We start from the raw sequence: 26096 nt of genomic DNA, 5'->3' as shown, positions 1-26096 counted from the left end.
TCACCTTTGCCAAACTCTTTATTGAACCAAAAATCAACACCAAGCAGACTGCAGAAGAGAAAACTCCAAAGAGCCGACCCTCCCCTTCCTCCGCCCCTCTCTCCCGGGAACAGCTCAGGATTCAGCACTGGGGAAGGAATCAAAGGCTCTCTTCTGGTGGGTCATGAGGGTCAAGTGTCTCCGGGGAAGGAACACTCAGCGCCAGCTCCATCTTTAAGACCCCAAGAGTCAGGAGCTGGGCTAGGGGGCTCTAGAGCTGCAGGTGGCTGGCACAGTAGGCCAAGAATTCCAGGGGCTGCAGGAGACAGGGCAGGAGTTGGGGGAAGGGTCTCCTGGCCTGGGGACCTCAGTGAGGCTTGGAGCTGGTGGCTCATGGACACCAGGGATTCAAGATGCTGGAGCAGGGCCTGGTGGGGACAGGAGGCCCTGTGGAGGTGCCGGCCGTGGCCAGATGGTACTGCTGAATAGGGATGCCCGGATTGGCACTGGCCTGGCTTGGGGGCCCACTGCCCACGCCCAGCACTCTGCCAGGTCTCAGGCTCTCCCCACAGTCTCCCCCTGCCTCTGGGTGGCCTCCGCAAAGCACACATTCCCCTTGGAGCCAGGCTGCTCTCGCCCCGGCTCTGCTGCAGCATGCCCCTTGGGGGAGGGGACCCCTTTGGGGCCGCGTTGGGACTCCTGTGCTGTGGCTGGTAGCATCTCATCTCCACTTTTCTGTTGAAGGAGACCGTCTTTTGAACCTTCCCCCACAGAGGTCTGGACTCTGCTGTGTCTGGGAGCCCTGCCCTGGGGAGCAGCACAGCCAGCACCAGGCTTGAGTGAGTGGCTTCCAGGCCTGGAGAAAGAGGAAGCGGAGAGACCAAAGGCCTGGGGGGAGAGAACACGCCATCCCCAGAAACTGTGCTGTGGCTGCAGCAGGAGGTCCACGGTTAGGCCCTAGGAAGAGCTTTCCAGCAGTGAGATGGGGGTCCATGAGATGCTGCAAACAGTATGAGGCCAAGCATGTCCCAGGAGCGTCACTTTCAGCACCAGAAAGGGCTCACCTGCCTGAGGGTGGTGCACTGAAAGGTTTGACCTCAAGACTGTACGGACTCGGAGCCTACCACACTGTCCCCAGGACAGGAAGCCCAGAACGGCCAAGCGCTCTGCCTGGGAATGGTTACCCCCCACCCCCACCCCAGGTGCTTTCCTGGAGCCACGCCCCAGAGATACCCCCCTGGGCACCAAGGCCAACCTTGGCCTAGGATAGCAGTGGTGGAAACATCCTTCCTTCCTGTCCTGTCTTGGGTGATGCTTTCAGTCACTGATCTGTGGGTCCTGCCTCTGTCCCGCTGTGTCTGCATAAATGTGGCTGTCCCGTGAGTGTCTATTCAGGTCGCCTCATTGAAGGAGCAGTATGTGTGGGGGTCAGGAGCCCAGTTTCTGCAGCCAGGCTGCCGGGGTGTGAAGCCTGGCTCTGCTCCTGACAGGCTGTGTGACTCTGGACAGGTGGCTTGCTTTCTCCCTACCTCAGTTTCCTCGGGGTGCCTGGGTGGCTCAGTCGGTTAAGCCTACCTCAGTTTCCTCATCTGTGAAATCAAGAAACTGACAGTACCATTCTGATGGGGTTACTGAGAGGACTAAATGAATTAGTAGAAGCAAAGCTTCTAGAAGACTGTCTGACACACAGTAAGCAATATATACCTATTCTTGCTGCCCTGCGTGCCCGTCTCAGGAGTTCCCAAATGAGATGTGGCCTGTCTCCGTGGCCACAGGGGTGACTGTCAAGAGTGCCCCATCTGGTCCCAGGTGAGGGAAGGCAGGGTCTGGTACGGGCATCGGGGCACTCACCGGGGCCCCCCAGAGGGCGCAGTCTGGTGGGCAGGGGCTGGAAGGCAGGCAGGGGCAGCAGGACCACCCCCACGTGCTCCACAGCCGCCAGGCCATGGCGCTGCTTATTGTTGAGGTAGGAGTAGAGCAGGCGGCAGTTCTGGGTGTCCCGGGCCCCATGTGGGCACAGCCTGACCACACAGATGTCCTACAGATGCAAGAAGGAGGGTGGCCCTGAGAGCAGCCATCCTTTCGGCCCTGAGCACACCCCTGGTCTCATCCAAGCCCCTTGAGAACCCCGTGAGGATGTGTGTCCTGACTCCCCAGAGGAGGAGCCAGAGGGACTTGCCCAGGCTCACAGAGCGTCTACAGTTATAGTGGGAACTAGACCCAGATGCCCTGAACCAGGCCCCTGCTCCAGAGGAGGAGACAGAGGGAGCACAGGGCCAGAGGTCTAGAAGGAGAGAGGGTGCTTGAGCACGGCAGTTACCTTGGCCTCGGCTGGGCAGACACTGGCCAAAAGCTCCCAGACAGTATTGGAGGGGATGCAGCCTGCTGAATGGATCACCTCGGGCAGGGCCTGAAGGCAGGTAGGGTGGCCAGTCAGCCATGCTAGCTTCCCACCAACTTAGGGCACACAGCACCAGTACCACAAAGCCACGGCATTCAAGGAAGAGGATGGACAGGCAGTATACCGGGACCCCAAGAAGGTCGGTGGCTGCCCAGGAAGCCCCGACTGCCCCTGGAGGCCTACGGCCCATCCTAGAGTTCCTCGGGAGCCCCTTCCTCCCTCCTCGAACCTCCCACCCACACCCCGTGGTTCAACTGATCATTCAGTCACTCAACAGTCACTCCTAAAACCCTCCCCTGGATCAGGGAAGCACCAGGGAGAGGTCCCCGGGCCCTCTTGCATTATGCCTTGGGTTACACGGAGTCCTTGACCCACATGTGTGTCTGCAGGGGTGGGGCTGGCATCTCATCTGCCCCAGGTCTCACACAGGGCCAGGCACAGAGACGGTCCCAATGCCTTGTTTTAGAATGAGGGAGTAGAAGAATGAATGAACGAATGAATGAAAGGGGGTTTGGGTAGCTGGCCAGGGTGTGAGGGAGACCCTGGCAAGCAGGGCTGGAGTACCCTGAGGAGCCGACAGCTGTTTCCAGACACCAGCTGGGCCTTGGCCCTGAACCGCTTGATGGAGAACATGTCCAGTGCTCCCTCCCAGGGCGGCTGGCTGAGCAGGGCCTTCGTGGGCCCAGCAGGCATCTGGGGCCTAGAGAGAGAGGACAGAGAGACAGGACCAGGGAGAGCAGGTTATCAGGATCTCCCTGCCTTTCAGAGAAGGTCCTGTGTTCCCGACGCATGTGGCCTGGAACACCAGCGCAAGCACAGCCTTGGGAGGCAGAACCAGCAGACTATGACGGGTTCCACTGTACAGAGGAGGAAACTGAGCCCCACAGCAGAAGCAGGATTCGCCCGAGGTCGTTATAGAAAGAAAAGTCCATGGTGTGTCTGCCTCCCCAGCAGGAGGCCTCCCCCCCCACCCCCCGCCCCCGGCTGACTGTCTCCCAGCCCCCACCCCATACCTGTCCTGGAGGCGCGTGGGAGGCTTCTCCCTGGTTTGGGGCATCGCTGGAGAGGACACGAGGGTTGGGCTCGGGGCTCTCTGGAAGACGCTGTCCCCTATCCTCCTAGTGGCTTTGAAGGGGCCTGGCAGCTCACAGGAGGGCTTCCAGTCTACAAAGAGCAGAGGCAGGAGCTGAAGCAGGAGCAGGCAGCTAGATGAAGCAGAGAGCTTCAGAACCAGGATTCCAAACAGGTTCTTTTTGAGGTGACCTGGGACACAGATAAGTGCCGTACCCCCTGCCACCTTCTCCCCAGGCCAAGAAGCCCACACTCAGCCCCAGCCCGCCCACCACCCCTGCACCCATCCTGTGCCCCCTGCCCCCCACCCGTGCAGATGCGGCAGCTGGGGTCCAGAAAATGGTGCTCATGCTGCTCCGTGGTGTCCTTGTGCTGCTCCATGGTGTCCTCTGATGTGGCAGGCAGGGCCAGTGGACTACCATCTCCGGACACCATGGGTCCCTAGGAGGAGGAGAGAAGGGTGGGCTGGGAAGGCACCAGGGAAGCCAGCTGCTCTCTATGATCAGGCAGCCTCAGAGATATGGTTTCATTTTTATCCAAAGAATACCTTCTTTTGTTAGAAAGGTACTAGGAACTTGTTAAAGAAAATTTGAAAATTACCCAAAAATCACCTCTTTTCCTACTAGTCAGAGACAGTAGCTGGTATCCTGGGTATTCTTTGGAACAGCTTTTTTTCTACAGGGCTTTGGGGGTTCTTTGACTAAAATAGCTGGGATCAAATAGTCACCCTGCATTCTCACTGTGTCCATGAATTACTGGAAGACGCCAGCCATGCACACGGGCCGTACACACCGTGGACGGTCATGTACACATCTCCTCTACTGCTGGGTGGTGGGGTCATTCCCAGATCTTCACCGTTGCAAACAGTACTGGAAATGTCCTCACGCACAAAGTATTTTCCTAAACCTTCAACTATGTCCCGGGACAAGGTCTTAGAAGCAAGGGACAGAAGCGGGGAGAATGAACATTTTGAAGACTTTCGATGCCCACTGCCAAATCACCCTTGTCCCTCACAATAGAAATAGCTTTAAAAACAAAAAACACACACATTGCTTTGGGATGTGGGGGTGGCTCAGTCTTAAGCAGCCGACTTCAGCTCAGGTTATGATCTCATGGTTCGTGGGTTCGAGCCCCACGTTAGGCTCTGTGCTGACAGCTCGGAGCCTGGAGCCTGCTTCGGATTCTCTCTCTCTGTCTCTCTCTCTCTGTCACTCTCTTTCTGCCCTTCCTCCGCTCACTCTGTCTCTCAAAAAAATGAATAAACATTAAAATTTTTTTAAAAAACAACATTTCTTTTGGAAGATTTTTAAAGATTTTAAAACTCTCATCTTGCCTCATAAACCACCTTGAGAGTAGCATAAGGCACAGGCTTTGGAGTCAGACAGCTTCAAATCACAGCTCCCCCATGACCAACTAAGTGAGCTTGGGCAAAGGGCTTCAGGTTCCTCATCCAGGAAGCTGGCATCACCCAGCCTGTGGGTCACTGTGAGATCCGAATGAGGCTCTGTTTGTAAAATGGGCACTTAGCAGGCACTCAATAAGGAGTAAGATGTGATTATGTGTTAGTCTCCCCTCCCCTACTCTGCCCCTCTCTCCCCAGTGAGGACTTCTTTCTGGGTTTTCTAGCTCCTCCCTCTTTGCTCGTGTTCAGTTGATTCAGGGGACACAGACTGCTTCCTGCACAGGCTGCCATTCTGGAGGCTGGCCTGGTTATTGCTTTGCAGCAGGTGGGGGAGCAGGAATTTTCATCTGTCATGTTCACTGCCATTTCTCCAGTGAACATGGCTCAAGAGCCCGGCGAAGTCCATTCTGGGCATGTTGCTGATTAGAGTCGGGTGAACCTCTGACCCACCGGACACCCAAGCAGGGCCACAGAGACCTCCCAAGAGTGGCTGAACTAAGCCAAGGGGGACTTCTGATTCTCTGCAGGAGGCTGAGCTGATGAGTTCATTGATTTGAGGGCTGCTGAGCCACCATGTCAGGCCACATGCAAGATGGAAGGGCAAAGGGGTAGAAGGAGCAGGAGGGACATGCGGATGGAGCAGATCCCCAGCGACAAGAGGGCTCCGGGCAGGGTCTCTGCCGGCCCAGGGCACCTCTAAGCCTCACCACGCCACCAGAGAGAGTAGGGCTCTGTTCCTCACATCCCAAAACAGTCACCGCCTCAGTGTGGCCCTCCTGCTTCCCAGCCAGAGATCTGGTGGGAAAGGCTGAGGCTGGGGGAAACTGCAGCGGTAAGACTTACCACCACTCGCGTGGGGTGCCCTGGTGTTAGGCCAGAAGGAGGGGACTGGTGCCAAGAAGGCACGGACAGGTCCAGCTCGGGGGGTGTGGCAACGATCATCGCCTTGCTGACAGCAGACCGTGGGCCTCCCAGTCATCAGGTGCCTTGCTCAGGGTCACCCAGCTGCTGAGGCGAGACCGTGGGACCCTGGGCACGAGGCTCATCAGCGCCAGGTCAGGCTGCCGCTTACCACCAGATCCTCGAGGGTCAGCGTCTGGTCCATGTCCCGCAGGATCTCGACTTCACCCTTGTGGGTCAGTTTGAATGCCGGGAGGCTGCACGGCTCCTTCTGTTGCTGCTCAATGATTTCCAGGCCCTGGTAGGGGCCAAGCCGCCCAAACAGACAGGTCAGGGGGTCTCAGGCCACCAAGTGCCCAGGTGTCCATATCCCTGCCATGCGTCCCCTCTCCTGTGGCTCCCCTTCCTCTCCCTTCACACTTCTGCTTCCACCATCCCCCTTCCCTAATAAGCCCTCTACCCTCAGCCCTACTGCTCCTGTATTCCACTCATCTGCCCTCCAAGCTCAAGCCCTGCCTCCTCCAGCAAGCCTTCCTGAACTTCACCCCCGCCCACAAGTCCATGCTGCCTCTCCCTGGACCCCAGCCTCTGCCCTGGGAAGAGTATAGTGTAGTCCAAAGCATGCAGGCTCTGGAGCGCCAGCTGTGTCATTACTAGAAACTCTCAAGGCAGTGTGGTCTTGGGCAAGCACTTCACTGCTCTGAGCCTCAATTTCTCTGTTTTCTAGGAATTAAATGAAGAGCATTAAGTTAAACAGCATAGGTAGAACGCTGGGCTGGAGCCGGACTCACAGTAAATACTGCCTATCATTCTTACTGCTGATCAGTGTCATCCTCCCTGAAATGTTTTCTGGAAGCCTGGAGGATGTCCCATCCTCCCCAGCAGGGCTGGCTTCCTGGGCGTGGGCTCCATGCTGTGGCACGGGGCACTGCACCTCAGTGGGGCCCCATCCATCGTGCGGCCACCATCTTGAAATTCTTAACAGTCGTTGAGCAAAAGGCCACATGCTTTTGTTTTAGACTGTCCCCTACAAGTTATGTAGCTATTCCTGCTCCTGGGCCCCACCCCCCCAACCCCAACCCAGGCTCCCGCACAGAAGCTCAACCTATAGTGGACAGAGTCACCCAGTGGATTCTAGGTGAATCTAATCAGCCCAGTGTCTTCCAGAACAGCGGTCTCAGTACCCCACTCCACTGCACTGGCCTGCTCCCTAGATCAGTACCCCGCCTCTCATGGGCCACCAGCAAGCATTGCGCAAGCATTTCCCCAAGCCGGCTCAGTGCCCACACCTTCCCTGTCCCTGAGCAGTCCCCAGGAAGGGAGGGACACACAGACACGAGGGAGACATGACTGTGAAGCGCAAGGGCTGTGTGGTACCTCACCCAGCCTGGGGCACCAAGAAGACTTCCGGCCTTTTCTGGGGCTTCTGAGGCTGAGACAGAAACAGAGGAAGCCCGGGGGTCTACCCCCAGCTATGCTGGATGGCAATCCTGGACTCCAGACTTTAGACCATCATCCCCAGTACCCCCACTGCCACCCCAGCTCCCCAGAAAAGCAAGTAGAAGACGACACCTCTCAGAGTATCACCTTACCAAGCTTTCATCCCCAGCCCCTTTCCGCTTCTGCCTCTTTTCCTTTCTTATTTATTTATCTTTTTATTTTTATTTTTTGATGGAGAGAGCCTTTCTGACTTTCTCCAGGCTGCCTGCTCTTTCTTTCCACTTCCTCCTTTCTGTTTCCCTCTGTCTCCTGCTCCCCGTGTCTCACCATCCACCTCCTCACTCTGTCTCTGTCTGTCCTGCTCCATCCTCGGGCCATGGCCTCCCCAAGCCCCTCCCACATCACCTATCCTGGCTTGCCCCAACAGCTCACCTTTTTCTCCTCCTGGTCCCGCCAGCGGGCCAGCTCCTGGGGGGCCAGCTGGCTTGAGCTCATCCGCACCAGGCCGTGGGGGGTGACATCTCCCTGAACCACTCTGAGAAACAGGTCCTGCAGGGGCAGACGTGGGGGCTGCACCACACTGCTCTGGAAGCCCCCCGCCCCAACGTCCTGTCAGGGTGTGGGGGGAGCTTCGAGCCTTCGAGGGAGGGCATGGCCTAGCCCAAAGCGCAGCTCACCGGATTGCGGGGGTCACGCAAGTTGAACAGCAGGCTCCGGTACTTGGTCTTGTAGCGGCAGTTGGTGGCTTGTGTCAGGTCAAAGAGGGCTGTCTCGATGCCAGCAGCGATGCCCTCCACCGCCTCCTCACTCAGCACCAGGTCTGGGAGCTCCTGGAGGCTGCGGGAGGGCAAGGGTGGAGCCAGGGCTCTGAGCCCAGGAGGAGTGGATGGAGCAGAGGGTCTGGACCAACCGCACTTTCCATCCTGGGCATTTCCCCATGTGTACACATTTATTCTCACCCCCACCCTGTGAGGAAGCGACATCGTTCTCCATTTACAGATGGGGTGAGTGAGAACACAGCAGCTTGCCCAAGGCCACACAATCACTGCTCAGCCCGAGCTCCATCGTTGGTCCAGGGGAACTGGGAGGGAGGAAGCGTGGGGGGAAGGGTAAAGCATCCGTCAGGCAGGGGACACAGCCCCAGCCCTGAACAGAACACCGACTCTGCCACTGACTTGCTGTTTGGCCCTGGCAAAGTTCTACCCTCTCTGAGCCTTGGTCTCACCATTGTAAATGAGAGCTGTGGGCTCAGATCTCTGAGATGCTCCCAACACAGGCTCATTGCATCTGGAAGCATTCGCTGTGGGTGACACTCACAAGGACGTGAGCAGCAGCAGTGGTTTCATGGGAGAGCGTGACCTTGAAGCCACAGACACTCAGGTTCCAATGTCAGCTCTCCCACACAGTGGGCTGGTGTCCTCACCACTACAAAATGGGGTTAGTCAGACATCTAGAAGCCCTGGAGAACCTGGCATGGCCCCGGGAGGTGAGGACAGTGGTGAGGATGTCATGGAAATCAGGGGAGTGGGGAGCGAGGCCTTACCGACTCCACAGCGCCTCCTGCATGGCATGCACCACAGTGCTCCGTACCCCGATATCCGGGGACAGCTTCTCCTGTTGGGGCTGAAACTGAGCTGTGGGGAAAGAGAGTCACGTGATCTCCCATGGGATGCTGAGGGGCAAGAGAAGGGGGCGACTCAACGCTCAATCTCAGGGGCCTGAGATGTCCAGTATCCAATCCCAGGCAGCCAGCAGCCACCATCCCTTTGGTGAAGGACTCAGGTTGATGGGAGAAGGGGCAGGGGTGGGAGGGAAGAGTCCTAGCAGGGGCTGAGGCCCCGCCCACTCCCCCAGCAGGTCCTGCAAGACCAGCAGCTGCTGCGGCCTCTCACCCGAGTCCTCTCCCCAGTCTTGTTCACCAGGGTCCTCCTCTTCAGGCTCCCCTGAGACGCCCTGGAGGGGAGACAGAAGAGGAACTGAGGCCTGGCACCAGGTGGTCACTGCCCCCCAACAGCCTCCCCACCTTCTCCCTGATCTGTGCTCCCAGTGGACAGGGGAAGGAGCACTCACCCCAGGCGACTTGGCGGCGCAGGGAACAGGAGCCCCCTCCTGCAAAAGAAAGAGGACATGGAGAAAGGGGGGGTCCCTGAGGGAAAAGGAGTGACCTCACAGATGGCAGAAGAGGCCACAGGCCACCACAAGCCCATGCTGTCCTTCCTGAGGCAGACCTTAGGATGGCAGGACCCGCTGGTTGGCCAGGAGCAAAGGTCAGTGACAGTCCCCTCTCCAAAATGTCCTGGAGGCTCAGTCCCCCCTTGCTCCAGTCACACTCCTGAACTCAGTGGGGCAGGAGAAAGAGTGTACAGGCCCCCTCCAGCAGCTAGCCAAGTGGGGCTCACACCTGTCTCTGGCTAGTATGTTCTGTGTGACCCTGCGCAAGTCACACCACCTGTGCGGGAGGCAGTGACATCTCTGTGAAGCAGGTGTGCAAGTGTCTCCCTCGGCAGGGATTAGGTAACACTGTCGATGTCAAGAACCTGTTCCTGGGTGCCTGGGTGGCTCAGTCGGTTAAGCGTCTGACGTCAGCTCAAGTCACAATCTTGCAGTCTGTGAGTTCGGGCCCCGCATCGGGCTCTGTGCGGACAGCTCGGAGCCTGAAGCCTGCTTCGGATTCTGTGTCTCCTCTCTCTGCCCCCAACCCACTCGCATTCTGTCTGTCTCTCTCAAATATAAATAAACTTAAAAAAAAAAAAAAAGAGCCTGATCTGTACCGGGCATCCAGCAGGGCCTTGGGCCACGGGCCTTTCCTTCCTTCTGGACCTCTGGACAAGTGACAGGGTGCTGACCTCCATCATGTTCTCCAGAGCCTCCAGCTTGGGATGCTGTTGCTCCCCTGTCTGGCCACAGCTGATGGCCCCCAGGAGGGAGATCAGTGACCCGGAACCAAGCTGCCGGAGAAGAAAAGCACTTCAGGCTGAGCAGCGCAGACCCTTGGGAGCGCCCCCTGTACCTGCAATTGTCTAATATCACTCTCCCCCCTGTGCTGTAAGCCAGCATGAGGGCAGAGACCATGTGTCTCCTAGTCCCGATGCCTAGAAAAGGCCTGACACAAAGTAGCATTGGAGAAACCTGACTACATGGTTCTGTCCCAGAAGTGGAGTCTGTCTTCATTCTTATCCTGTCTTCCCCGCTCAGCCCCAGTCCTTTATGAGAATCTCAAGGTGCAAAATGGATTTTGGGCTTGTTATGAGCTATAGAATCAATCCTGTTCCGCTTTTTACTTTGGCAGCCAGGAAGCTCAGCATTAACTTTGGGTCCAGCAGCTGTATCTTTCCAGGATTGGCAAAGAGTAAGAAGCTGTCATACCAGGATTTCTCCTTCTCTTTTCCCTTTTCTTTCTTACTTTAAGCTTTCATCCCATTACCAGTAGGTTGGATTCTTTTAACTTATTGCGAACCATGGAGAACTCTTGTAAAAGGAGATGTGGCTGAAATCTAGTCTGTGAATGAATTATCACGAATGGTCAGGTTCCAAAGTATGGGGGACACTGGAGGTCTGAGGTTCAGCATCACAGGGAATGGGGAGTCCTACAGTGCTCTGGAGAAGAGCAGGCCAGGGGGGCTGGGCCTGCCTCTATTGTGGAGGACCCTCTCCCACCACCCGACCGTACGTGAGGAAAGGGAGGAAGAAGAGCAGGAATAAAAGGAAAAACCTACGTAACACACATGCTTCACCCCATGTGGCATTTTCATTTCCTCCTGGGAGAGAAAGGATGCAGAGAATTAGGATTCAGAGGACCAGTGACCCCACTGTAGGTAATTCACAAGAAGACACTCACACAAAAGGTATGAAAGATGTTCCGTGTTCACTGGATTAGCAAAAAACAAACAAACCAAAACCCCAAATGAGTACCCACGAATGTCCATCAGAAGGCGAATGGTTAAAAACCGTGATATAGCATAGTATGGATTCTAAGCGTCCATTAAAAAGAGTGAGTCATGGGCGCCTGGGTGGTTCAGTCGATTAAGCATCCGACTTCAGCTCAAATCATGGTCTCATGGTTTGTGAGTTCAAGCCTCGCATCATGCTCTCTGCTGTCAGCACAGAGCCTGCTTCGGATCCTCTGACCCCCTTTCTCTCTGCCCCTCCCCTGATGCGCTCTCTCTCTTTCCCTCCAAAATAAACATTTAAAAAATGAGACATAATAAAAACTACCATTCACCAGAGACTTATAAAGTAGGTGCCCCTGAAGAAAGCGCATCACACATGATCTTATTTAAGGTCTCAGATCAACACCAGGAGGTGTGTACCATTTTGATCCCCATTTTACAGATGAGGAAAACTGAGGGTCAGAGAGGATATGAAAAGCCCCACAGCTACTAAGCCGCGGTCTAGGATTAGAGCCTACTTCTGTCTCACTCAAGCCCAGGCACAGAATGGCTCTGCTGTGTGGACAGCACTGATATATGTGGAAAGATTCACGGAAAGATGTCAAGGCATATTATTTGGAGAACAAAAAAACAGGTTACAGAGCAGTATCTGTTGCATAAGCCCATTTATGTAAATATATATTTATAGAGGCATAATGGAGGTTATCTCTGGGGAATGAAATTCCAGAGGGACTTTTCACTTTCTGCTTGTAGACATTTGGGTATTTATGTGATTCAAAATGAGCACGTATTTCCCTTATAATCAGAAACATAAGTTTTAAATTAAAAAGCGAGTTTAGAACAATGTGTATGTAGTGTGCTACCATTTGCGTTAAAAGAAAAAGAATTTTTAAATTTGTATTTGCTTGAATCTGCATAAAACATCTCTGGAAGTATCCACAAATCTAAAAATGGAGGCTGCCGTAGAGCTGGAAAGGAGAGGAGACTTTTCACTTTTTTTTTTAACCATGGGAATGAATCAGCCTTTCAAAAAAGTAAATTGAGGAAAAGGTGGTGGGGAGGGGGAAGGGGGAAAACGGGACATCTGGGAAGGCAAGCAGGAGAGACATTAAGAAGAGCCTTCCCCAGCTTAAAACTTTTTGGCCCCTGTCTCAGAGGTCTGGACACCAGCATTATGAGGCTGCAGAAGAGCCAGCTGAATCTGAGCAGCAAAGAACTTCAGATACTGGATTTATCAGATTAGAATACAAAATATGTGTCATACGTTAAACAAAGTAAAAGAAGGAATCAAACATATGAGTGAACGCAAAAACAATACTAAACAACACCCAAGCAGATCTGATTGGGAACCAAACACAACTTCTGGAAATAAACATACAATAATCATCAGAAATTTAAAACTGAGTATCTAGATAGGGCACCTGAGTGGCGTCAGTTGAGCGTCTGACTTTGGCTAAGGTCATGATCCCATGGTGTGTGAGTTTGAGCCCCACATGGGGCTCTGTGCTGACAGCTCAAAGCCTGGAGCCTGTTTCAGATTGTGTCTCCCTCTTTCTCTGCCCCTCCCCTGCTCACTCGCTCTCTCTCCCTCTCTGAAATAAATAAACATTAAAAAAATTTTAGGGGTGCCTGGGTGGCTCAGTCTGTTGAGCATTGGACTTCGGCTCAGGTCATGATCTCAAGGTTCGTGGGTTCGAGCCCCGTGTCGGACTCTGTGCTGACAGCTCAGAGCCTGGAGCCTGCTTCAGATTCTGTGTCTCCTTCTCTCTCTCTGCCTCTCCCCTGTTCGTCCTCTGTATCTCTCTGCCTCTCAATAATAAATGTAAAAAAAACTTTTAAAAATTTTAAACCCAACTCATTAAGCTTATTACAATAATAAATTAGAGAATAAAAATCATATTCTCTCAAAAAATGCAGAAAACATATTTGGTCAAATGTACCGTCCATTCAGAATAATGAGCAAACCAGCAGTAGAACAGAGCTTCCTTAACCTGATAAAGGGCATGTATAGAAAAACATGGCAAACATACTCTGGCAAGATGATGACCACACTCCCTGTAAAGTCTAGAACAACACAAGGGTCCCTATTAGCATGACTTTTTTCAACATTACACTCAAGGTCTTGGCTAGCCCAGTAAGGGAAGAGGACAGAGAATATATAAAAATTGTCGAAGTAAGAAGAAAACTGTCATTAGTTGCAGATGATTTGATTGTCTACATAGAAAACAAAAACTTAATAGGTAAGTCATATGAATTAATAAGAGTTCGGCAAGATTTCTGCAAAATCAATTGCATTTTTACACACCAGCAACAGTTTTAAACTGCAATTTTTAATTAAAAGTTACTGTTTTATGATGACACCCAAAGATATTAAGTAGTATAATCAGACAGGATGTGATTTTGGATTGAAAAACCACACCACCACCTACAAAGTAGTTGAGCCAAAAATTGTGAACCCAAACCCAATCAAAACTCCAGATTCAACCACCAGTTCACAGGAAATACAGAAGACAGGGGAATGGGTATCACCAAACAATGCAGATGCAGTTAGCCACAGGACAAACAACCTAATTTCTTCAAAAGCAGGGACACCTAGGTGGCTTAGTGGGTTAAGCATCTGACTTTGCTTCGGCTCAGGTCATGATTTCATGGTTGGTTCATGGGTCTGAGCCCTACATCGGGCTCTCTGCTGCCAGTGCAGAGCCTGCTTCAGATCATCTGTCCCCATCTCTGTCCTGTCTCCCCCTTTGTGTTTTTAAAGAGGCGCCTGACTGGCTCAGTTGGAAAAGCATGAGATTCTTGATCTTGGGGTCATGAGGTCAAGCCCCATATTGGGTGTAGAGATTAAAAAAAAAATAAATTAAAAAAAAAGTAAAAAGACAAAGTATAAAAATCATCATCTTTATGAAACTATTGGACATTTAGATACTGAGTATTAGGTGATATTAAGGAATTATTGTGAACTTTCAGGAAAAATAACAGGTGGTTGGTAGAGTTAGGTGATGAGTACAAGCAATTTCAAGCCAGGTGCTGGCAATTTTCTTCTGTAAACAACCAGAGAGAAAATATTTCAGGGTTTCTGGTTATGCAGTCTCTATTGCAACCCCTCCACTCTGCCATTAGGTCAGAAAATTATCCACAGATAATATGTACACAAACAGTTGTGCCCATTTTCCACTTTATTTACAAAATCAGGTGAGGCAGCCAACTCATGGGTCTTAATTTGCCAACCCCTCCTTACAATTCGGTCTACTTTTGTATATATTTGAAGTTTTCCATAACAAAAAGTTATATATACATATAATATTTAGGAATATATCTGAGAAAGATATGCAAGATTTTTTATGGAAAAAAACCAGAAAACTTTATTGAAATACAATAAAGGCGATCAAAATAAATGAAGGAATATACCATGTTCATGGATTGAACAATTTGTACAATACTGTGCATCTTTACATATTGTAAGGATGTTGCAAAGATGTTAGTGCGCCTCAAAATTATTTACAGATTCAGTATATTTCCACTCCATATCCCAACAGGTTTTTGTATGTGTGTGGAAATTGACAAGCTGATTGTAATATTTATATGAAAGAACAAAGAAATAAAGAATAAAGATCCTCCTGAAAACAACAAAGTTGGCAGAAATGTCCTGCCAGATATCAAGATTTACTAATAAGCTACTGTAATTAATATTGTATATTAGCAAAGGGGAAAATTTTTTGAACAAGGTGAGCACAGGGAGACCAAAAACCAATCCCACACATATGGAGACTTGATTTGTGACAGATCTGGCACTGCATAAAGTGGGGAAGGACAGAAATTTCAGTAAATGGTGTTGGAAATAATTGGGTATCCATATAAAAAATATATAGCCCATATCATTCACAAAGATTACTTCCAGGTACATTATAGAATTTAGTGTGAAAGGCAAAACAACACAATGTACAAGAACATCTTTATCATCTTGTGATAGGAAGGGAATTTCTTGAAAAGATTTTAATTTTTAAAATTTTATTTTTAAGTAACCTCTACTCCCAATGTGGGGCTCGAACTTACACCCCCAAGATCAAGAGTTACACACTCCACCGAGTCAGCCAGACACCCCTAAAAGGTTTTTTTTAATACATCACATAAGTGAAACGATAAATAGAAAATTAAGAATTTCTCCAGCAATTCCATCTCTTTTCAATTTCACTTTGATTCAACTGCCACTTCTCAGCGTAGTCGACACAGAAGAATTGAAAGCACAGACTTGAACAGGTATTTGAATGCCAATGTTTCTAGTAGCATTATTCACAATAGCTGTAAGTTAAAAAAAACCCGAGAGTCCACTGACAGATAAAATGATAAACAAAATGTACTCTAGGCAATACAACGGAATATTATTCAGCCTTAAGAAGGATGGATTTCTGATACTTGCACCAACATGAAGCTTGAAGACATTATGCTAAGTGAAATAAACCAGTCACAAAAGGACAAATATTGTACAATTCCAGTTATATGAGGTACCAAGAGTAAGCAAATTCATAGAGACAGAAGGAACAGTGGTTACCAGGGGCTGGGGAAGGAAGGGAACAGGGAGTAATTATTTAACAGATACAGAATTTCAGTTTGGGAAGATGAAAAAATTCTGAAGATGGATGGTGGTATTGACTGTACAACAGAGTGAACGTACTTAATGCCACCGAGCTGTATACTTAGATGTGGGTAAGATGGTAAATTTCACTAAAATGAAAACATTTTTGAATAATTAAGGATTTCTGCTCATCAACAGACACTATAGGGCAAGCAATATATGAGCAATATTTTGGGAGGATATGTTTGCCAAACATAGAACTGACAAAGGGATAGTATCTGAAATGTATCAAGAACTCCTGCCAATCAAAACAAAAGTTAGGGGCACCTGGGTGGTTCAGTCAGTTGAGTGCAGGTCACGATCTCACGGTTCATGAGTTCAAGCCCTGCGTCAGGCTCTGTGCTGACAGCTCAGAGCCTGAAGCCTGTTTCAGACTCTGTGTCTCCCTCTCTCTCTGCCCCTCCCCCACTTGTGCTCTCCCTGTGTCTCTCAGAAATAAATTTTTTAAAAAACATTAAAAAAATTTTTAAGGAAAATTAAACAACCAAAACAAAAATTTTTTTTTGCCAAAAGACTCAACAGGAATGACCAAAATGTATGTAAAGATTCTCCTCAGTACAGGGAAATGAAAATAAAAATTGAAGCAACATTGAGACACCAGAGCATATTCCCACTGAGGCAAAAATGGAAGTCTGATAATAGCAGGTGTTGGTGCAGATGTGGAACTCCTGGAATCCATACACTGCTGGTAGGAGTATAAACTGTGTTAACCACTTTTAAAAACATCTGGCATTGTTTAAGGAAAGCTGAAGACGTGTATACCTTATAACCTAGCAGTTCCACTCCCAGGAATATTCTGTGGAAATACTCTTGCTCATATGTACCCAGAAACATATACAGAACTATTCATCATAGGAGCACCTGATGTAAGACCAAAAAAATTCAAACAACCCAAATGGCCATATGGTATCAATAAATAAATCATAGCATATTTGTGCAATGGGACACTTGGTGCCAACATCCAAGATCTGTATAACCTTGGGGAAATTACTTAATCTCTCTGTGGCTCAGTTTTCTTATCAGTATAATGGGGATGATACCAGTTATCTACTTCACAGGGTGGATGCAAGGACCATTCTAGAATTCAACGTTCGAACAGTGCCTGGAACACGGCATGCTCTCTCTGTAAATGCCGACGTTAAGAGTCCTTGGCTCATGCCTGAGAGATCCATTCCCGATACTTGACCACACTTAAGTCTCTCCACTTCCATTCAAGCAACGTTGTCCTTGCCGGATCTCCCCACTTCACTCCTCCCCTCTACACCCCACCCTGTCTACTGCTCCACTCCTGTAACCCTCCAGCTGCCTCCTGCCTCTGTACCCTTGCCCAAGCTCTGCCCTCTTCCTGATCTGTCCTACTGACCTTCTTTGCCCCCTGAACACTTGCTTCCTTTGCCCAGACCCAACTCAGGTAGCCCCCTCCTCTACCCTACTCTGCCTTAAGCCCTCCACCCACCCTTCCCCAGGGTAGACTCAATTGCCCTCTGGGTATCTTAGGTCTGTTGGGCCTCAGTCCGTACCTCTGGTTACTTGTTTACTGCCCCACACTGAACCATGAGATCCCTGGAGGAGCCCCTCTGCTTGTTCAACAAATTATAATAAAGTCCCATAAAAACCCAAACCCCATAGCCTGGCTCAGAGCACAGACTCTGGAATCCCATGGGCCTGGATTCAAATACTGGCTTCTTTACTTGCTGTGTGACCTTGTCTGAGTCACTTAACTTCTCCGAATCCCAAACGGGAGTATTAACACTAACTTTCATTCATTTTATTTTTTTTAAAGGAAACCGGTTTGGATTTTTTTTTTAATGCTTATTTATTTTTGTGTGAAAGAGATACAGAGCATGAGTAGGGGAGGGGCAGAGAGAGAAGGAGACACAGCATCCAAAGCAGGCTCCAGGCTCTCAGTTGTCAGCACAGAGCCCGATGCGAGTCTCAAACCCACAAACTGCGAGATCATGACCTGAGCCAAAGTCAGACGCTCAGCCCACAGAGCCATCCAGGCGCCCCTTAACACTAACTTATAATGCAACTATGAGGCTTAAATATGAGATGATAACATTATGTGAGGTTCCCGGTATACAGTAAGCACTCAATAACAAGAGCTATTCTTAGGCTACCATCTGCTAGAAAGACACGCTCCTCTCTCACACATCTCCTGACACTTGGCGGCTGCACACAGTGCACCTGAGCCCGGCCACCTGGGTGGAGGCAGAGGCGCTCTGTGCCTCCCCACTTGTGGTGGGCAGAGCAGGGAGCACCGGCAGAGCTGCCCTCCCCGCATCACCTGCCATTCCAGCCACAAAGCGGCTCCAGACCTCACGGCCACTGCAGGGCTCGGGACAGAGAAGAAAATGGCATTTCAACCCACCCCACGACAGTCCTCCAAGAGTCTGTATTTCACACCAGAAGAACACCACACAGCCAGCTGCTCACACCAGATCGTAGGCAACTATGAATCAGAGAACAGACACCTCCCATCTCCCATCTCAAGTTAGCAAAGACTAATCGTGCCCCCAGCACCAGCCGGACTGCGTCCAGGAGAAGGTGCTAGGTCTCTGAAAGGGGCCCAGACTAGGCTGGACACTATGCCCACGCTTGTCCATACCCCACTCAGCCCTGACCTCAGCCACCCATCCGTCCCTGTCACAGCCCCCTCTCAATTTTTCTCCTGCAGCTGGGAACTGGTTGCCATAGCAACAGGTTGTTTGGGAAGCTGTCCGGCTGAGTGGAGGATGGGGCCTGGAGTGGGGGCAGCTGTGGGCTGCTTCCAGTCAGGGCAGGTGGGCACCTGGCGCCTCCATGAGCTCAAGCAATTCCCTCAAAACGCTTCAGGCCCCGGAGTCCCAATTCCCGGCATCTGGCCCAAATAAATCATCTGAAATGGGGAGAAATCAGATGCAGAGTGACGTTCACCCCACGTTACTTAGAACAGTACAGCCTGTATGTGGATGACAGGTGACATCCTCGAGTGTTTACCTCATGTGCCACACTGTGCTGAATGCCAAACACGTGTCATCTCGCTTGCTCCCTGCACCCCCATGTCAGGTAAGCACTTCTAACGCCCCCCCAGCTCTGCAGAGGAGGAGAGAGCGCTCAGAGAGGTGCAGCCGCTTGTGTAGGTCATTCGGACAGCGGCAAGCCGGGACCGATCGCCAGCCTGTCAGCCTCCAGGCTCCCTACCCTTAACTCCATGACAGCGGTCGGAAATTAGAAAAGGAAGTCCCAGCCCATCCTCTGTCCTGGCAGTGCCTGTGGCTGTGACAAATACGTCTGCAGCCTGCTAGGATCCAGGGCTCAGGAAAAGCACGGATTCAGCAGAACGATAGGTACCAACTTGGAAAGATCTCCACATACTATAATGCTTGAACACGAAACAAAGTTCAAATCCCAGAACAACGAAGCAGGTACAAGCCTACTTAGACGTGTAGGAGATGTTCATAACAGGGGGCCTGGGGGGACTCCGGACACCAACAGTGATTATCTCCAGACGAAGGGAAACGGGGCCTGGAAACATTCAAAAGGACTTCCTCTTGCTGTGTTAACAAATTAATTGTGAAAAAAATTTCTTTAAGTAAGCTCTACACCCAACATGGGGCTTGGACTCACAACCCTGAGATCAAGAGTCGCCTGCTCTACCAACTGAGACAACCAGGGAGCCCCACTGTGCACATTTTTTTAAATACCAAAAAGCCGAGTTATACATTTGACACGTGATCCCCTTTCTAGGTAAAGAAAAGATATGTATGCACAGGAAAAGACGAGAGGAAGGACATACCAAAACGTTGGCATCATGGGTTTTTTTTTCTTATTTTCTATGATAAACATATATTGGTTTTTTTTATTAAAAATTGTTTTTGAGGGGCGCCTGGGTAGCTCAGTCGATTGAGCATCTGGCTTTAGCTCAGGTCATGATCTCACAGTTTGTGGGTTGAAGCCCCACATTGGGCTCTGTGCTGACAGCTCAGAGCCTGGAGCCTGCTTCAGATTCTGTGTCTCCCTCTCTCTCTGACCCTCCCCTGCTCACGCTGTCTCTCTCTCTCAAAAATAAATAAAACATTAGAAAAAAATTTTTTTAATTGTTTTTGAGCAATGTTTACAAAAACAATGTAACAGCATTCGAATACAATTATAACACCAAATAGTGGTACATCACACAGCAGCTCATGTGTTCCTATCCCGGTTCTACTAATTTGCTGGTTGGCCTTGAACTAGTAGTCATGTCACCTCTCTGAGCCTCAGTGTTCACATTAGTAAAATGGGTATATATCGGTAACACCTACCTCATAGGGTTGTGAGGAAGGTAACGTGCTTACCAGCACGGGGTGAGCAGGCCAGATACCACAACTACTTTGATGCCAACAACAAAGCTACACAAACAGGAGGGACAGCGAGCTCTCAGAACAGACTGCCAGGGTTTACATGCTGCCAGCTCTGTCAATGACCACATGTGACCTTGGGCCAGTTACCTTACCTCTCTGGGCCTCATGGGAATATTAAATCAAAAGTGCCTATAGCTCATAATACATATTCAATGAATGTGATAAAACTCCCAGCAGAGAATATACACCAAAAGCAGGTCACCTTCTGGCTTTGGTGTAGAAACATGTCAGCTATGATTATTAATAAAATAATAATTACGATCATTAAAGAACAATGGAGAGAGGAGTCGTGAATACAGGGAAAATGGCTGGGCATTGACTCTCTCGCTGTGTGAGCTTGGAGGAGGCTCAAGCCTCAGTTTTCCCATCTGGAACCACGTAGCTAAGCCCATCTCTTAGGGTTATTGTTAACACTAAAGGAAACACAAATTTAACGTAAATTAAGTAATTTACTTTGTTTTATGCCGTGCTAGGTGCATATTTTACACCATCATCTCACATAATTCTTAACACAACTTCTCTTACATTGGAATCAGTATCCCCTTTTTACAGATGAGGAAACTCTGGTTAAAAAATATCCCAAGGGGGTGGTCACCTGGGTGGCTCAGTCCATTAAGTATCCAGCTTCTGCTCAGGTCATGATCTCACAGTCCATAGGTTCAAGCCCCACATCTGGCTCTGTACTGACACCTCAGAGCCTGGAGCCTGCTTCAGATTCTGCATCTCCTTCTCTCTCTCTGCCCCTCCCCCGCTCATTCTCTGTCTCTGTCTCTCAAAATAAAATTAAGACATAAAATATGCCAAGGTCATTCAGCTAGGAAGTGGACAGAGGCAAGATCTGAAGCCAGGACTCACCAACGCCAAGAGATCATGAACTCTCACAAGATGTCAGCAGATCTAGTTCATCTTCTCTTTCCTGACATGGTGGGTCTCAGTTTATTCATACACAAAATGGGTGTGAAGGATAATGTCCTTGAAGAGCCTCTGTAAGCTTACCTCTATGAAACTCCACAGCCAAGCATAGTGTGTTAAGACTGGCCAAGCCCTTCCCTTCCCAACCTCTCAGATGCAACTTACCAGTTTGGGGAACCTTCCTGGGCTGGGTCCCTCTGGCTGGTCCTGGCCGCAGTTGTCTGTGCCCTGGTGCTGGGCACGGGGCAATGGGCCCCTCCTCCACCGCCCAGCACCCTTGGATCTTCTCTGCCCCATGGACGGGCCTGAGGGAGCTTTGCTGGCTGCAGGCTCAAGGGAGGTGGCCGGGGTGCTGGCGGGAGCTGCGAGGCTCCTCTCTCTGGACTCTGGCGGAGCCTGGACGGCTAGCTCCTCCTGGTTGTGCGAGACAGCAGGGCCACCATCACTGCCAGCCCAACTCCGTGCTCGGCTCCCTGGCCCTCCGTGAAGGCCTTTCCAGGCACTCCCTGGCACAGCACCGAGCTCTCTGGAGGAACCCGGGGAAGCTGGCCTGAGGGGCTCTCCTCCATCGAGGAGTGGGACCCCGACGGGGTCGTAGGGGCTCCCAGGCTGGGCCCCACTCCCCGCAGTGGGCAAGTATTCAAACTTCTCAGCCCCTGAGACACATCCCTCACAACGTCCACCCGGATCTCTGGGCCCAGAGCCAGTCCCAGAGGGGACTGCAAAGGCCTCCCAAGGACTCCAGGTCAGCACCTGGTGGGGGAAGGGCTCCCACACACTGGGGGTCATCCCACCGCGGCTCTGACCAAACCACAAGAAGCCACCAGCCCCCTCCCCACCCTCTGAGCGGGCCTCACGCTTCCTGCCCTCACAGGGGCTGAGCCTGGTGAGAAAGGCAGGCTCCATTTGGGGGGCTCCTCTTTGCTGAGGTTGGGGCTTCCTTCATCACCCCCTGGAGAACTCGAGCCTCCTCTGGCCTCTCCTGGCTGGGGGCGGCTTGTCTCCTCCACCCCAGCCAGCCTCTCCCTGCCAACCACAGCTCTGTTTGGGAGACCCACAGACATGCTACTAGGATACCTGGGCCAGCTTTCAGCTAAGATGTCGTGCAGAGAAATCTGGAGCCTCTTGGAGGCCCGAGCCCTCCCCTAAGCAGGCACCATGGGCAGCTGGACATGGAGCCTGGTGACAGGCACCAAATATTGGCTTTGCCCCACGGCCTGCAGCTCCAGGACCTCTGCCTCCAGGCTGGCCCCAGGAGTACCCCCAGCCTGGTAGCTGGCACCTCAATGTGCCTTTTCCCTAAGGACCCTTCTCCTGCTGCCAGCCCCAGGGTTCACCCCTCTATGTGTCCATGTGTGGCATCAAGCCTGACATGGAGCTGGCTTCTTCTACATCCTCCTAGAAAAGCCCCCAGCTGCTGGGGCTGAGGCCAGGGTCCTGTGTGCCGGAGCCCACTGCAGCCCCCTCCTGAGCCATGTCTGTCCACCTACAGGGGCCCCAAGCAGAACCAGGCCCTGCGGAGAGACAGAGGAGACTCCATTGTGCAGCCTATTCAGGACACCGGGCCCCGGGGAATCTGGGAGACAAGCCTCCCTTCCAGGTGGAGGCCCAGAAGCCACAGGTCCCAGTGAGGGAGACGGGGGCCTGCCACCAAACAGGGTTGAGCTACAGCGAAACTTCAGGGCTTTCCATCCCCGAGAGTTCACACTTTTGCTTAACCGGGATGGAGTAATAAAAGGGCCATTTCATAATGACCTACTACGTGCCTAATTTCATTTCGTGCTGGCAGCCACAAGTGAGGAAACTGAGACACGGGGACGTTTAGCGACTCACGCAGACAGGAGAGGGAGAGCGGGGCTTCTGTCCCCCCACCGAAAGCCCAGCTCTAGACCCCCAGGCAGTGAACAGGGAGTGGGAATAATTCCCCTCACAGCCTTCCCGGTCCAGTAGGTGCCACCTCCAGATTCCCAGGTCTGCCCAGGACCGTCCCCTACCGCCCAGCGCGTCCAGAAGCTCTCACCTGGGTTCCCCGAGCGCCCCCTCCCAGCTTTCCACCCCCCGAGTTGGGCAGGAGCTAGGGTCACGTGAGGCAGGGAGCCCCGGGGGCGGGACGGAGGCGGGGCCTCTGAAGACGCGCCGAGGACGGCACCCCAGGCGTGCTGGCGTCCTGGCACCGGCAGGGGGCGCGCTCTCCCTCCCGAGGGCTTCCCGGCGGAGGTGCCGATCCCTTGGGCTCCTGGGCGGAGCAGGTGGGCGCTGGAACCAGAGATTAGAATGAAAGGACTTTGAATCTGACAGTTTAAACTTGATCCTAGGGCCATGGGGAATGACTGAAAGGACCTGAAGCCCGAGGGAAATCAGAATCACATTTCTGCCTATTATTATTTTCATTATCTCAAATGTAAAAATATAATTCATATGAGTGAAAATGCATCTCCAAGCCCAGCTGAAAGGTTAGAAATAAAAATCTTCACCGTCTTCTCGCATTCTGACTCTTGGGAGCCACCTTCTTTTTACCATGTTCATTGTCGCTTTAGTTTTTATTTAACTGCGAATATTTCATTACTGTGAATATTATTCTCCTACTCTAGTACTTGGCTCATTCCTGTAAATAGTATCAATTGACTGAGCCACCTGGGTGGCTCAGTCGGTTGAGCATCCAACCTCAGCCCAGGTCATGATTTCATGGGTCACAAGTTCCAACCCGGTGTTGGACTCTGTGCTGACAGCTCAGACCTGAAGCCTGCTTCTGCTTCTGTCTCCCTCTCTCTCTCTCTCTGCCCCTCCCCTGCTCACACTCTCTTTCTCTCTCAAAAATAAATTTTAAAATACATTAAAAAAATTTTAATAGTAACTATTGACTCCCTGTTGTGGTGATTGTGTTCACCACCTGTGCCCCTTTCTCCCCCCCAGTTTTTCTGTTTTATATTTATTCTGTTATTGTTTGTATCGGATGCTATCACCACTTTGAATAATAATCTTAAATGTCCATTTCTCCTTTAGTTTGCATCTCTGGACTCTCCACTGTGCGACATGAACAGTGCCCCCTCCCAAAGGCAGCCCTTCCTCCAACGCCTCACCTTTTGGTTTTGCTTTAAGATTTGTAGCACGTCCTCCCTAGCCTGTAAAAATAATTCAGTTTGCCATACTTTGCCTGTAGATTGATTCTTAACACTAAAACCATATGACATTTATGACATTACAGCTATGTAAATATTTTCATTGCGGAACTAGGGATTTGATAGACATCACCGAGAAGGGAATGGAATCCACCAGCCCTGAACCTGCACCCACGTGAGGCCAGGAGACGCTTTTGGGTCAGTGGAATACTCCAGTGAGTTAGAGTGCACACATTAGGTCTACATATCAACATGGCTGTATCTCAGAGACATAATGTTCACTTTAAAAATCAAGATAATAGTGGGGCCCCAGGGTGGCTCAGTCAGTTGAGCGTCCAACTTTGGCTCAGGTCATGATCTCATCATGGCTTGTGAGTTCGAGTCCTGCATCTGGCTCTGTGCTGACAGTTCAGAGCCTGGAGCCTGCTTCAGATTCTGTGTCTCCCTCTCTCTCTGCCCCTCCCCTGTGCTCTGTCTCTGTCTCTCAAAAACGAATGAATAAGAAAAAAAATTAGAATGTCCAAAATAAGGTCTACTACAAAAAAGAAAAGAACAGAAAAGAGAAGAAAAGTAAAGAACGTGTCATGTGATCCATACCGAAAGCTTTCATGATCTGATCTGGCTGTCAGGGTCACAGACGACATAGGAGTTGAGACTCGATGTCACTGATTCCATCCAACTACCACTCTAAAGAAATGATTTTTTAAGTGAAAAGACCTCCCACTACGGAATGTTTCAGTCCTGACCAGGCCTCCTGGGACCAAGCGAACTGTTATTCTAGTCCATTTCCATAATGGAAGTCTCCCACCATCGCCAAAGGAAGGGCCAGTGGAGGTGTTATTGAGGGTACAAAGACAGCGATGCCAACACGCATAGTGCTACTCGGAGCCAGAGACTGCTCCAAACGCATTACCTCTATTTCTCTATTTCAATTTACCTATATCAACCCTAACACCAAGTCTATGAGGTAAGTACTATTACTCCTTTTCTACAGATGAGGGCTGGGTCAGGGTCAGGATTAATATGTGTTGTGTTCTTGAAACAACATAAAGCATCAATTTAATGGCGAAGGCTTTTCTTTCCTCTTTCTTTATTACCTCGGCGTTTACATCACGTTTTTTAAACCCGCGGTGATCTATAATAACTTGAAACTACAGACATCAGTGCTCAGGGCAGAAAACAGAAACCACTCCTGGAATCTGAGACATCAGGAGGCGTCGGGTGTTTACCAGGGGGCTGGAGGGGTCACAGGAGGAGTGCACTCTAGGCCGGGCTCAGGGACACCCCACCACCAGAGCCGGCCTGTGGGTAGCGAGCTGAGCCAAGACTGGGACAGAGCGCTGCAGCTGCTGCCACGGGCCTCCCAACATTCGCAACACCAGACAACCCAGCGGGCCTCCCACTAAGCTCATGAGCAGGAACCACCTAAGGGAAAGGACAGGGGCCTCTGCCCGTCATCTGCCTTCCGGATCTTCCGCGGTGGCAGCCAGTGCTGGAAACGATTCCACATTTTGCAGCTCTAGCTGTAAGAGACTCTAGGAAAGAATTGTCAGCTTTCCTCCCTCTTCAGGATTAGAAGGTACACCGGCAGGTGGGAACAGATGCAGAGTGAATCAGTCCCCTTTGACCTCGACCCTATTTTAAATTATTTTTCCATCTGCTTCATCTATCTATTTCTAAGAGGTGCGGTTTTAAATCTTACGCTATGATTGTGGACTTGTTGATTTTTCATCTGCTTTGGTGAGGTCCTGCTGCATACATCTCAAACGCTGAATTAGATACATACACGTTCATTTGTTTTTTACATATTTTTGGTAGATTATGACTTTCCTCAGTGCCCAATGTTCTTCATTCTTCCTATAGGTGTTCTTTTGCTTGAATTCATGTATTAGTTCATTCATTTATTAGTCGTAATAAGTTCTTTATTATAATAATCATTCATTTATTATTTTTTATATTTTACT

The 26096-nt window shown here is 50.7% G+C and overlaps 1 protein-coding gene across 1 annotated transcript; it reads right to left on the bottom strand.

Annotated features, from left to right (window-relative positions):
* Nucleotides 1-22489, bottom strand: SPOCD1 (SPOC domain containing 1). Its single transcript, XM_029949861.1, is given in 21 exon segments — nucleotides 1-835; nucleotides 1831-2017; nucleotides 2300-2389; nucleotides 2945-3080; nucleotides 3394-3544; nucleotides 3760-3892; nucleotides 5926-6051; nucleotides 7626-7742; nucleotides 7871-8030; nucleotides 8737-8827; nucleotides 9086-9146; nucleotides 9264-9302; nucleotides 9965-10141; nucleotides 10910-10951; nucleotides 21179-21465; nucleotides 21468-21552; nucleotides 21554-21725; nucleotides 21727-21821; nucleotides 21824-21885; nucleotides 21888-22359; nucleotides 22361-22489. Coding segments are annotated over 21 exon segments (3477 nt in total). The 3' UTR covers nucleotides 1-170.
* Nucleotides 22490-26096: the final 3607 nt, after the last annotated feature.

The sequence above is a fragment of the Suricata suricatta genome, chromosome 8 (genome assembly GCF_006229205.1).
Source record: "Suricata suricatta isolate VVHF042 chromosome 8, meerkat_22Aug2017_6uvM2_HiC, whole genome shotgun sequence".
In the NCBI taxonomy this organism is placed as follows: Eukaryota; Metazoa; Chordata; class Mammalia; order Carnivora; family Herpestidae; genus Suricata; species Suricata suricatta.
This window is presented reverse-complemented; position numbering and strand designations above follow the sequence as displayed.